This window comes from Semicossyphus pulcher, unplaced genomic scaffold (assembly GCF_022749685.1).
Source record: "Semicossyphus pulcher isolate SPU_LCO1_2020_fin unplaced genomic scaffold, fSemPul1.0.p SCAF_8, whole genome shotgun sequence".
Classification (NCBI taxonomy): Eukaryota; Metazoa; Chordata; class Actinopteri; order Labriformes; family Labridae; genus Semicossyphus; species Semicossyphus pulcher.
Genome location: NW_027211759.1, coordinates 13,343,188 through 13,357,279, shown reverse-complemented (window position 1 = coordinate 13,357,279; position 14,092 = coordinate 13,343,188). Strand labels below are relative to the sequence as shown.

At 42.8% G+C, this 14,092-nt stretch overlaps 1 protein-coding gene across 1 annotated transcript; it reads right to left on the bottom strand.

Moving 5' to 3' along the window:
* Positions 1-790: 790 nt before the first annotated feature.
* Positions 791-6,303, bottom strand: skor1b (SKI family transcriptional corepressor 1b). Its single transcript, XM_069687026.1, has 7 exons — positions 4,573-6,303; positions 4,208-4,301; positions 4,010-4,114; positions 3,833-3,892; positions 3,364-3,438; positions 1,451-1,525; positions 791-888 (listed from the first exon to the last, which is right to left on the bottom strand). Exons 1-7 carry the CDS (start codon positions 6,301-6,303, stop codon positions 791-793), a joined length of 2,238 nt encoding a protein of 745 aa, XP_069543127.1.
* Between the last annotated feature and the right edge of the window lie 7,789 nt (positions 6,304-14,092).

Here is a 14,092-nt window from a genome sequence, read left to right as displayed (position 1 = left end):
CCTTAATATTCGACACAAGAAGTATGGTATGGCTCTGGAAATGCTCACATCTACATTGAGAGCAAGTCCTGCTATGAATGGGGAATAGAAAGAGTATTAAGAATACAAATCACAAGTAAATATGCATGACAAGAATCCACTGTAGTTTTAATAAAATGTTTTATTCATTAGTGATGAAAACAAATATTACATGAACAAATAGGCTGTTCTTAATAGAATATGTCGCTATAATACAAGGTCGCGGGTGTACTAGTTTAGCCTACTAACTTCTGTGTTTTTTAAGTCTTCAGAAACAAACAGGCAGGGTTTGATCGCTTCATAGCCTAATAATTATATTGTAGGTCTTTTTCAATGCACAAGCTTTTTAAGGGAATTCCCATCACTCGTTTAAAGTGCATTACATTGAAAGTAAGCTACTGACCTGCAAAGACGAGCACAGCAAAAGTAGTAGGCTAATACACAATACTGAGAGGAGTAGGAGCAACGAATTGGCTATTCAAAGCTGCTATTATTAACAACAAAAAACCCAAATAACAACCTAGAACTATTACAAGATACATACATTGTCATTGCACTTTGCCACAAATAATAAATATCATCAATGTTAGGCTATTATTTCAGTAAAACAAATTTCACCGTATGCAGGATGGTTACATAAATGCTGAGGGTCGAGATACAGATTTTTAAATATTACAAGTAATTACAAGTTAGTCTTCGTTCATGTGGATCCATCAGAGTGTCCCTGGAGGTTTGATCCTCTGTTTCTCTGTTCATATAAACGCGGTGGGAGTCAGGGAGGGAGCAGAGGGGATTTGAAGGAGCAGGATCCGCTGCAGTGGCGAGGAGTCAACATCTTACACGAGAAGTGGTGTAAAGCGTCGTGAGCTTCTGAGAGGAAGGAGATACAACATCAATAGTGTACGAGCATGGGAGTATAAACCAGCCTTATTTAAAATCATAATATATTCCATAATGATATTGCACAATTATAAAACTGATGCATTGTCATGCGTCATAATTATCTCTTTATTGGTCCAACTGGCAGCGTGCAGTGTCCGGATAACCGAGGAATTTACGGGCACTGGGGATCAGTTTAATTGGTGAAATTCATATATATTAATTTCACCAATTAAACACTTAATACAGACCCAAGTTTGTACTTTACTGATATGTGGAAATTAAAAATATTGTGAGAAATATCAGGTCCAATTTGAAGTGCATCCCACAATTAGTGCAAGTCATTTACGGTAATTAACAGGCTACATTGCGTATCAAATAGTAGCCTTAATGATGATCGGATAGACAAATCCTTGATATCCTGTGCACGCAGACCATTTGAGCCCTAGTAGGCGTCAATCACGTCTGCAAATCTGCCACAGTGAATCTGTAAATCCACATTGAGAGTGGACGCACGCGGCTGTTCGCGCTCCCTCTGCTTTATTTCTCTCACCTCTAACGATGTGAAGCTGCTGAACCATCTCCTCCCTGTATGACAGTTCCCTCTTCATCTGATCCTGGAAGTTATCTGCAGGAACAAACGGCAGGCAGAGACCAGTTAGCCGAGACTCTATTAAAAAACAAACAAACAAAAAACCCAGAATAAATTAATCACACAGTCCACAGACACAATGGAAAATAATCAGTCAGCACTCATTTGTTGTTTGTCCTGAAATTATAAATATTTACATAAAATTTAAGCATATGGGGATTTTTAATAGCTGAGGTCTTCGCTTAATGTCCTGCTTTAAGGAGACTGGTACAACTGTTAACCCCTAAATGCATCACACTGATCCGATCCGAGGAGTCACGCGCCTCTAGAGGGCGCTGTTGTCAAGACAAAGCGAGAAACCAGGTACCGATTTTATGTACGAGCTCAAAGGCTCATAAATGAAGCAAACACTCTCTGACTCTGGAAATACTAAACATTATGTTTTACAGTTGAGATTAAGATTTTAAATGTTTTAACATAATTTAGGGCACATTATCTGTACTTCATATAAATATTAACATCATTTCTGTTGTCAGAACATTAAGGATAATGGGCTGAGGGGTTTAATTATAAAATGTAAATGATAAAATAATAATTCTAATCTTTTTTTATTTTAACACGAGAGAAATAATAAAATGTCCTTTTTAAAATGTTTATTTCTTCTGTCATCACCACACTATCCGATTTTCTTTGGTTTTGATCCATTAAAAGAGCACCTCAGTGGCATTTAAGACAAGTGGAAACATTTTTTGGAGAAATCTAGAAATCAGGCATTTGCACCAAATGATAAACCAGTTATGTAATGCTTGATATACTGTACATCAGTGTCCTGTTAAAAGGATCCAAATGATGAAGGAGAACAAAATGTGGGCCAGTTTGTGGATGTGAAGTCGAGCTTTGAAGATGCATCAGTGGAAACTGATATCAGATTTGGGATTGGATAAAATCAAGATAAAAATAATAATAATAATAATAATAATTATAATAACCAGAATACAGCTTATAGATGACGTGTTGAGGAGTTTCCTGCTTTTTGTAGAGAATTCATCGACTAGATTTTTTGGTTCTGAATGAATCTCCCAACTTCCTTTAACTTTAACATACAATTTGTGACATCACACCAAAGTGAGACAAAATAAAAAATAGTTTAACAAACATAATAGGTCCTCTGTAAGACATTTTTGCTGGTAAAAATATCAGTACCTGGATTCTACCAGCAGTTCTGTATAGAGGTGAAATGTTTATTTACCCCCAAAACACATGAAGGCTGATCTGGACCACTTACACTAATTAATACTTTAAATTGCCTTTACATACAGACAGTCACTTGATTTTTCCATTCTGGATATCTGAGCTTTACACAATGAAATTTTAAAAACAAGCTAGAATTCTCTACGTTACTAAGTTTTTGGAGTAAGGAGTTTTTGTGTCTTGTAATCCATCTAGGACTCAAACCATGAACCTCACCAGTTGATTGATCTGTTAATGGACAGTTTCCTATAAAAAGGGTTTTGATCTTTACAGCACCAGTCTGGAGATCTTTTGGTGAAACTTTCTATGTGTCGCCGTTTGAAACTAGTGATATATCATATATTTCACTTTCATTGTTTCTGTATATTCAGCTACACGTATTGGTAATTCTGTTTGTTCCTAAAGATTCATGAATGTATTTGGACAGAATGTTAAAATCATAATGCTCTAAAACCTTTTTAGTTTGTGCTCTGCAGAGAGAGAGAGAGAGCACATGTGGAGGTGGACTTGCTCATGGCATGACAAGCTGACTCACTATTCATGAACCAGTGGGACTTTCAAATCTGTGCTGCTGATGAAAATCCAAATAAAGGGGGAAAGCACTGTTGTAGAATTGAGCTTACCTTTCAGGTTCTGAAACTCTCGTTCCAGCTTTTTCCTGAGCTCCACTTGCTCCAGCAGCTGCTTCTGTAGTTCTTCTAGAAGCAGACAAAAGATAGAGGAGGAGGTTTGAGGAGGACAGGGACAGCTTCCTTCTAGGACACTTTGCTATTTTTAAAGGACAGTGATGAGGACATCATCATCCTTTACACTGACAATTCAGAGCAGGTCTTTGTGGGCCTGCAGTAAAGACATGTACGGGCCTAGAGTCACTAAAATAATAAAGATAATAATAGTAAATTGTGGGTGACACAACTTTTAAAAAATCTGCCCTAAAAGGCCATAACATTGTTGTCTCATTGAATTTAATTTCAGTAAGAAATAAAGTACATTTTTAATCATTATACAGGGTATTAAATAAAAATAATTATTATTATTGAAGAGCCTTGTTATCTGTCAATCATGTTATTTGACATAAAGACACCGTCTCACCCTTTGCCAGAGTTTCTATGGCTCTCTGTGCTGGCAGAGCTCTGGCTGGCGCGTCTTCACCTGAACACACAGAAAATAAATCAGATTCCTTTTCTGCGGAAGAAAAGTAGATCCGCATCTCTTAAAACAGAGCTCAGAACACTGAGAAACCTCTTGTGTGACCTCGGTGCAACTCACCTTCCTCCGGGTCGCGCGTGCTCTCCTCGCTGCTTTGTTCGTGAACAGATTTGGTTTCGATCTCCTCCACAGTGGAAGACGGCTCCTCTTTACTCGAACTCTCATCTTAAGAGAAAATAAATCGATGTAAATTTTCCCTCATTGTTTTTTTTTTTAAATACAGCGAAATGTTTTAATAAAAGCAGGAAAAGGTCGAACCATGTGCTGCGAGAGCTCCAGTGTGGTAACTGGCAGGTCTGAACTGATAGGGACTGTTCCTTTGTTGCAGCTCTGCTCTCTCCGGTGTGAACACCTGAAGGAGAAACAATCACTTCTTTTAGCTTTGTCAAATAATTACAATTAAATTAATAATTGTAAAATAACTCCTAATTGAAGTATATGTTTTTATTTAAAGGAGTGTTTTTTTGGACATGCTGTTGTGACACTGTTTAAACAAGAACAACAAATTCCAGCACAAGAAGAAGAAATGTATCTCTTTAAATAAACACAAACCAAGCAGAAAATATTAGTGACATATTACAGCTTGTATTATCGCCAGTGTTTCTCAGTCAGAAGTCACTCACTTCAGTGAAAGTCGCAGCTATGTGGCTCTCTGTCAGCTGCTTGCTGTGCATCTCCCTGTCACAGGACTGGCCCACGTGCAGGCTCTGTTTCTGGGGCTCCACCGCACTGCTCTCGTGCATGCTCCTGGAGTCTGACCCGTTTGGGGAGACGCTGTGAGGCAGGCCGGGAGGAGTCCGCGGACACGCCGAGGACAGAGGCCGGGAGTCCTCCTCCTCTTCTTCCTCTGCTGTTTTATTCGTCTCCACGTCCACGTCCGGCTCGCCCTCGCTGTCAACGCACGGGGACATGGACCGGTAGCTCGAGCTCTCGCTTAAAAAGTCAGGCGATAAATAGCCGGTGCGAGAGCCGATAAAAGCGCCTCTGTTGCCGTACAGCTTGGCGATGCAGTCCGCGTCTTTAATGACGGGCCTGAACGCGGACACGTAGCTGATTTTCCGGGGCGCGAGGGCCATGCCCTCCAGCGGCCTCGCCTCGTCCCCGGACTTGTCGTCTTCATTCCGCGTGGACTGAGTGCTCGAGCAGCGCTCGTTCTCCACCATGCTGTCCTTTGAGGTGTTGGTGCTGCGGTCGCTGTGCTCGGATATGTCCATGTCAGTCTGTCTGGGGGGACACAGCAGCTCTGGCGGGGGTTTGTGCTGAGTGTGGGGGTACGGAGGGAGGGGCAGGGCGCCCGCCGCGGGCCAGAACATGGGGAAGGAGTGATAGGCGCTGTCCTTGGTACCAGGCCACAGCACACCCGGCAGGCCCGCTTTGCTCTGCTCTCCCATCATGCTCTCGTCTTTCTTCTGGCACAGGCCGAAAGCTGGGAAGCCGTACGGATGAGGGAAGAGCGGCGGTGGGATCTTCTGCAGCATCCCAAAGCCTTTGCTGGGCACGGGGATGACCGGGTAGCTGCGCGCGCTCGGCATGCCACCTCTGGAGTCCTCGCAGCTGAGGATCTTTGCAGGTATCTCGGGTGAGTCTCGGGGTCGGTTGTGTCCTTGTGGTTTTAAGGGAGAGCCGGAGCTTGACCCACTGCCTGGCAGAGTCCTCTTCCGGCTGCCCCCGTTGAACATGGCCTTCACATCTTCCCACGCGTGTAAAATATCAGTGGCGCCGCCTTTATCTGATAACTTCAGATGCCGCCTCCAAGAATTAAAGTTAGCTGCATCCGGCTGCGTGTACTTGGACTCTGGCGTGCGGTGCGAGTGAAATATGAATTTATTAGGAGAGAAATACATGTTGCAGTAGGAGCACTTGATGCACTTGGCCCTGGAGCTGTTGTATCTGGCCGGGATGAAGTTGCCTCTGCTCCCCCACGCGCATTCATGAGACACATCGAAGGCAAAATTTTCTGGAAGTTTCGGAGGCGAATGAGCTCCCAGAAAAGACTTACAGAGTCTCTCGGCCTCGCGCTTAGTGATCATCCCGCAGCGCCGTGAGGAGATGGGCATCGCCCCGGCTCTCCGCAGGATCTCCAGCTGGACAGGAGTGCACTGCACGCACGTGATGCCCAGCGCCACGCGCCGGTTGTGGATCTCGTTATAGCTGTAATTTTTGAGCAAGGTGTTTGATATCTGTGCAAGGCAGAGTCTCTCCTGGCCGTCTATGACTAAAGACACGATGGGTATTCCGTACAGCACCGTCTCTCCCACCTGGTTGGGCTTCAGGTTCTTGGTGCTCGGGTAGGACAGTTCTTGTTTGGAGCTTGGCGAGGAGCTGGAGTCTCGTCCCGCAGGTATGGAGTCCATCCTTGGAGGCCTGGAAGCTGCGGAGACGAGGTTTGGTATTAATATGTGTTTTTCAGAAAGAAATAACAGTAAAGTAGATCTACTATAGTGAGGTATAAAATAGTACAATAACTGTTTTTGTTATAATAAAGTTGCATATTTTTTTAGGCTTATCCTTCAGAATAAAAGCAGATTACTAAACAGTGTTTGTGACACATGAAGGACAAATTATGGAGGTAATTCTTGCGCTTAAAACTTAACATAAATTCTTAAAATGTGGCTGCTTCATCCGCTTTTTTTGCAGCACACGTCTACAGGATTAAAGTCTAAATATTTTCATGCTATAATTTCCACAGACTGATCATAGATACCGGTTTGATTGAAGGCTTAAACTGACAAACACAGTCTAAAATCAGTTTCCCAAACTCACCTCGAACGTCCGCGCAGCTCCCCTCCGCTGTGAATGACAAACGCTGTGATGAAGTGAAAGTGCGCGCGATCAGGAGTCAGCTCCGTGTCGGAGGATGTAAAGATTGTTGGCGTCAGGAGCGGGGGACGCAGTTGTCCGTTGCAGCCTCCTCTCTCGGTGTGTGCGCGGAGGTGTTGTGTGGCGCGTGAAGCAGCAGCAGCATCAGTGTCCACATGGCAGCAGACTGTAGCACAGCCCCCCTCTACGACACCGGCAGCAATCAAGTGACGGCAAAACTTATGGCGAGGCACTCCCACTCTCACAGGCAGTCTGCATTAAACATGGACTCATGAGCAATGAAGGTTCGACTGTTTGGTTCTGTAGCAGCCTGCAGGTTTTGTCTACAAGGGTGGTTACATTATGAAATAAAAACAGTTACTTTAAGTCTATAGGTTTAAATTTACTCTGAAGCATTTGTGTCCCTTTAATTTATTCTTTTACTCTCCTCAAAAACACGCAGCGTTATTGACATTATGCGCGGAGGAGGCTGCGGTGGGATTCGGCTACAAACAGCAGGGACCCATGCAGAGACACATTGTTGTATGCACAGACTCAGGGCCCGCTGATGAATAGCGCGTGCAGGCCTTCAACACGTGCGCGGTTCCCACGGATTCATCGTTTACAAGCTCGAGCTCGCCCTCACGCGCTCCGACAATAACCAGCTGCTCCAAAGGTCACTGTGATCTGCGCTTACTGCGTGTTTTTTTTTTTTTTTAAACTGAGGCTGAAAGAAAAAAAGTCAGACAGAGTAACAAAAGCGGACAGCCTCGCGCCACAAACGAGAAGGGCCTTTAAGTTTTTAAAGTCGGTAAAGCTTTGGGGGGGTTTATCGCGTCTGCCTGGCAGCACGCGCGGCGCCGGTGCTGATGTAATATTGATGAAGGTAACAGGACACGTTCCTGTTGGTGCTGCTGAGTCCTGAGGGACAGAGCTGTACAGCGATCAGGACAATTTGTCCGTAATTATTCCCTCATATTTAGAGAGGAAGAGGCGTTAATAACCTGAATAACAGTAGCTGGCGAGTTATTTCAAAATGATAATAATGCAATTATTTATTCGTAAAGCAGAAACCAAATTTAATTGGAACAATATTTTTACTTCTTATTTTTATTGATCTAAAATTTTAAATTTCTTCTTCAGTTTGACCATATTTTTAATATTATTTTAAACTCCCTGATATGCCTGCATTTTGTTTAAAAACTAAAATGAATGTCGTATTGAAGAATCTATCGCCTCCATCTGCTTATATATCGATCACTGAACGGGTACGGACTGCTACACCTCGATTGTCATCCGCTTAATTAAAAGCCACTATTGTGATGAGTAAATACAAAGCTTTATTGACAGTGTAAACACACACACAGAAAATAAATAAATAACGTCTAACTTTTAAAAAAGCGTGCAAATAACCTCTTCACAGACATCCCTATTTTTACTCACAGCCTCACTCACAGTAATGGTTTCTGAGTGCAAACCTTCAGGCGAGAAAAAAAAAACCGGGAAAAGTACCTCAAAAAGTCAGTGAGGTCATTATCAGGCTCCTTCCACCTTTTTGTGCAAGAGAGAACAGCTCATTTAAAAGTGTGTCTGCATTAATCACAGTGCTGCATCATAGTATGATAATCACCTGAACACTCTATTAAAATAAAAGTGGCAGCCCGGGGGAAATCTTACCTTACTCTTTAATTGTTTTGAGGCTTTGATAGGCTTTTTAATCTAAGATTAATTTATGCATTCTTAAATAACTCTACATATGATTAATAAGCTTGAAAATTAAAAGGAGACTGAAGCAATTATAACAAGTGGTTGGTCATCACCTCATTAGATGGTATGAGAAGATGCAGTTTGTGTGTGTGTGTGTGTGTGTGTGTGTGTGTGTGTGTGTGTGTGTGTGTTTGCTTGATTGGGTATAAGAAGAAATGAGCAGAGCAGGATGCGGAGAGGATAAAGTGTTGCATGGCTAATTATTCTGGATCTTTCTGTAAATAATCGAATCACAATCATTCATAAGAATGATACATGACTTACTGGAGCAGACGCAGTGTCAGTTATCTTGTCAAAGATCAATCTGAGTGTTGATCCTGAGGGTCTCTGAGCTGGAAAGACAGCAAAAAGAAAGATCAGCTGTTTGAGAGGAAACAGTGAGAGTTGCTAAATGGTCGCTAATGTGTAAACAAGACATCACTCCTCTCCTGCTCCGATGTTTACTTGTCTCCTAAAAGCCCACCCCTGGGTCCTGACCCCCACATCCTCCACCGCTAAACGGAACATTTCTTCTCACAGGAGGAGGTGGTGTGCAATATGTGTGTGTGTGAGAGTGGGGGGGGGGGGGGAGTTCATCACTGCATCAAATGAGGCTGAGCGCGGGGACCCTTTTGTCACAGACAGGGGGACTCATCTGCCAATGGTGAGCTGTGAGGTCCTAGGGGAAGGCAGGAACAAAGGTGCTAAAAGGCTGCGCGACAATGAGGGTGCTCCGAGGAGAGCCTTCAAGTGTGGGACGCAGGCTGCACGGGACAAGCTGTGCCAATCACTCCGCAATTACTTTTTTGTGCGATCCAGAGGCCTTGTGTGGGCATTCATGGGGAGACGCAAGGACACGAGCTGCCAGCGCGAGGTCCGTGTCTGTCTGCACTTTGCTTCTTCTTATATAGAGCTGACCCCTTCGCTCATCACGGCAGAGATGTATAGTAAATCACCTGCTCGTCCAAGGATTTAAATGTTGAAAAGCTGAAAAAAAAAAAACCCATTGGCAAATTCTGTCTCTTTTCTCTTTTCACTGTGGAGCAAATACCCATCAGAGGAGAAGATGGACGATAACGTTTTACTTTGCAAGGATAGAAAGGTTTTTCATGAGCACAAGGTATATGTGCACTCCTTATGTTGGGTTGAAAGAGCAGGAAAAAACAGTGAAGTGAAGACAGAAAATATTTGGATCTAAAAAGTAAAATGGTTCAATTTTCACAAATGCAAAAATACAATGCATTTACATAAATACCTTGTCTCCAATGCAAAGGATGCGCTAAAGACAATGTGCTATAAGGCCAAAAGTGTTAGATCATAGAAATAAGCTTAGTCTCTTTGATTTGGGCAATAAATAAATAAATAAGTACAATAAAATAATTGTAAAAGTGTTGAATTTTAATCTGACATCTGGTTTATCGAGTTATATATACCACTAGGCCTGTGCAATATGGCTGAAACCAAGCACGAGGATAATATTTGTTCTAATTATATAAAAAATAAAACGTTTTTGTCATGAGTTAAAGTTTATTCTTGATCTTTGAGACAATATTTAACAAAAAATCTGCCCACAAGCTCCACTGTGACTCATTTTGTCCGTTTTTATTACAATTTGCTCGAATATTCTTCAAAAGGACAACAAAGTTTTGCCAAATTAAGATGATAAAATCATAATGTCATGATACAATAACATGAAGATGATTTTTCCTGCCCCATGTACAACAAATAAGCACACAGGCCTCTGTAAGGACAACTGCTTGTGCTTAATTGTCATTACAGGACGGCCTCGCGATGTTTGCAGAGTATTTAGGGAGTTTAAGTTTGGTGTACTAATACTGTATGCTACAGTGTAATAAAGAAAGATGCAGGAATTTGTCTTTATCCAACCCCGAGCTCTTCCACTGGTGTAATGAGGAGTCAAGTGAGAATGGGAATTATCGTAATGATAACAAAGGTCTCTGCACCATAGCTTGGGGCTGTATTGCAGGGCATTACCATAAAGATGTGATGTGTTTGTATTGCAGGCTTTTTGTGAGGGAGCAGGCCAAAGAGATAATAACTATTAGTAGATGACAGTGCTTTGTGGGATTCCAGCTGTGGAGCCCAAATTTCCATACAGATAGAAATGGCTCTGGGTGGATGATGTGCGTGTGTGTGTGTGTGTGGGGGGAGGGCTGGGTGACTCAGTGGACTCATCTGTGCACACACACACACACACACACACACACACACACACACACACACACACACACACACACACAGTCTGCAAGTGGTAAATCTCAGTGTTGGACTCGGTCTTGGTGTCCCCCGTCAGACTTGGGGGTGAGGTGAGAGCCACTGCAGGTCTCTGTGGAGGAACTGTCCAGAGTCCTGAAACAGCCCGCTGCTGCTCTGCTGACAGCTTTCAAAGTCAGGAAGTGCGAATAGCTAGGGCTCTGAGTGCGTGTGTGTGTGTGTGTGTGTGTGTGTGTGTGTGTGTGTGTGTGTGTGTGTGTGTGTGTGTGTGTGTGTGTGTGTGTGTGCGTGTGTGAACACAGGACCAGACATTTCCATCAAGATCACATGTGCAACATACTTGTCATCACCAGGGATTGGAGGGAAACCTTGCCAAACAAACAAATAAAAGCCCCTTCTAACAGACTGCACTTTCAAGGTTACAAACTTTTAAAAACAAGGCGTATCCTACATGTAGTAAAGATGTACAGCAAAGCTCAATATTTTCTTATTTGGGTGTATACACACTTCCCTGCTTTCTTCAGATCGCTCTCACGCTAATCATAAAGATTAGAAACAAGAGACTCTTGACAGACCACTACAAGCTGCAAGGTGAGAGGCATGTGACCGTCAGGGGCAGCAGAGCCAGCGCTGGTGAGCTCATCTGCTAGCATGTTTAGCACTTACTGCAGTGAAGACACAAAATTATGAAATGAAAATATTTTTTGGTAGGCCATGTTTCAAACTATTACAAAAATAAAGCCTTTCTGTTGAATCATGGGCTTCGCCACGCCCAAGATGAATGTGATAGGCTTCCCTTTCCGACTGAATCATGGTGGGTTCAACCAGAGCTTCTGTCTGGAGATTGGTCTGGCAAATGTGAGACTAGTTTGTTTGTACAAAATCAGGTTTTAATTCCATTTGAAAGAGTCAAGCTAACGGTTTCCAGTTTCATGCTAAACTAAGCTAATCCAAGCTAACTCCAATAGCTTCAAATTCAAAGGCAGATGTAGAAGTGGTGTGTCTTTCTAACCAACTCACAGCAAGCAAGCGAATGTGGGTATTCCTAAAAATGTCACACTATTCCTTAAAGGTACAGAACTGGAACTGGTTTTACATAGTAATTAATTCAACTGATGTTCCCTCCATGTGAACTTGAACAGCAGCTTGTGAGAGTGCGTCATTATGACCCAGAAAGGACACGCAGATGAAAGGATTCAGGGCTGAGTGAGACAGGGAAAAAAAAGGGAGATTAGACGGTAAGTGTGATGAATTATCTTTGAGAGGAGGTTAGGTTAATAATAGCAGAAGATGTGTTGGTGGAGAATCACAGTCGGCTGTCTCCGGAGTTCCAGTCAAGCCGCTGGTGTAAATAAGTCCACAAACATCTGTAAACAATGGTGCACACGTTTTCTATCAAACAAACACAGCTGTTCAAAACGGGGCCCCGGAGATCGAACAGGTACGAGGGACTGAGCAGCTTTCAGTGCCAGACCTGCTGTGTGCGTTTATGTAAGGGTGATTCTAACAGAGAGGAGACAAAGATAGTGAGAGCAGAGAGCGTGAGGACACCAATCAACCTGTAATTATCCCCCCGGTGTGTGAACTGCCCAACTCTCTGTCCTTGATAGATTCACCTGACCCAATAACACAACACACAGGGCCCCACAATGGACTGCAGGCGGGATGGAGACAACACCATAGATCAGCCGGGGATCGGCAATGAGACAAAGACCTAACATCTGGGAGCTGCGGTGAAATTAAAGAACCGAAAGACCGAACCAATCCTGTTACGGCTTTCCTTTAATAGCCTGGGAGCTGCTTGAGAAACGGCATGAGTGAGGTGACGCAAGGATTCAATTTCATTTGATATTAAAGAAACACCCCTTGGCATCTCTCTCCCACCTTTTCTCATACTCTCTCCCTCTGCTGCTCACATCACTCTGTTACCTTAGAGTGATGTATTAAGCCATTTAAATTAACAATGGAATGACTTATTCTAATACGGCCGTCCTGAGGAGAGACCGGGGATGCTTGGGTGGAGTGGGACATCAACACTGCCTAGAAACCTCAGGCGGGGCAGCGATGCATGTCGCTCCTTCCAGATAGCCCAAACAATCTGGCCGGCACTCCATCCAAAGAGGCACACATTCAGACGGTCATTATAATACTGTGTAGAGAGGGTGAAACACACCAATGACACAGAAAACGACCAAAGACGAGTAAGTACATGTCGCTTCTGTGGTGCAACTGAGAGAAAAAGAGTCAGTAAATACACCAAAGTCCAATAAAGAAAATGGCTTTTTTTGGGAGGCAGAGAAACAGACACTGTAGACTTTATAAACTTCAGCACTAGCAGCTTGTTAAATCTCACATTACTGCCTCTCATGTCATCTATGTGTGATACAGACTTCTAAATCATTCATACTAAGGCCTTGGTCAGCTGAATACAAATGAGGATACAGTGGGTGCCCCGTCTGTCCCTGAGGGGGTGTACAGAAATAGATGTGAGAAAAGCACAGTTTGATTGATGCTGCTACACTCTGAATAATGATCGGTTCAGAGGTCAAACTACTTCAGCGGCATGCATTATATCATTAATTACAGACATCAATAAACAATAGGACACTGCCCATATGTTTTAAGTGTGCTTATGCCGCCTCTTTTCCCTGCTGGATAATTTCACAATTAGTAACCGTTACACACTGACCTCAAACACACAGAATAAAAGACACTCGTGTGCTATTGATCGCATTGTTGGAGTATCACAGTAGAAACATGTAGCGTAGTAATTACACGTGATGAGAGAAGCACATTTCGAACTCACAGTTACATATGCAATTAAAATATTATTCATTACCTCTTAAATAAAAGCCTGGTTCTGGAATCCCATTAAATTTGGGATAATTGTGTGTGTTTAATTATAAGCCGTGGCAGGAAGGGAGGAAGGAAGGAAGTTTCGGAGAAAGTGGCAGAATGTGCTGTGACCTAGATAGCGGAGGAGACATTTTGTTTTAAAAGTGACCTTGCTGTGAAACCTCGGCTCAGAATAGCTCAGATAGTTTTCCATGGACTCAGTGCGCACAGACCCATCACTGCAGGTTCAGGTTAGACAGAGCTTTACGCAGTGAAAGGGGCCTTTAAATCCTCTCATTTCTGCTGATTAGAAGCATTTAATTTACTGTAATCATGTAATATATAGTTATACAGGCTACCGCAACAGTGCACTTTTCTTACACTTTAGTGTAGAAAAAACTAGCCTGCAGATGCTAACATTTTTTCCGGTACATTCACTCAAGTACAATTTTAATCTAGCTACTTAGTATATCAGTATATAGTATAGTATATCAACAAATTAAGTACTTCTATCTTAATTTGTTGATA

Excerpts from the sequence above, each read along its gene's own strand:
- skor1b (XM_069687026.1), bottom strand. The coding sequence starts at position 6,303 with ATGGACTCCATACCTGCGGGACGAGACTCCAGCTCCTCGCCAAGCTCC. Across the intron at positions 4,302-4,572 it reads TAGCTGCGACTTTCACTGAA|GTGTTCACACCGGAGAGAGC; the intron begins GTGAGTGACTTC and ends TTTCTCCTTCAG. Across the intron at positions 3,893-4,009 it reads CACGCGCGACCCGGAGGAAG|GTGAAGACGCGCCAGCCAGA; the intron begins GTGAGTTGCACC and ends CTGTGTGTTCAG.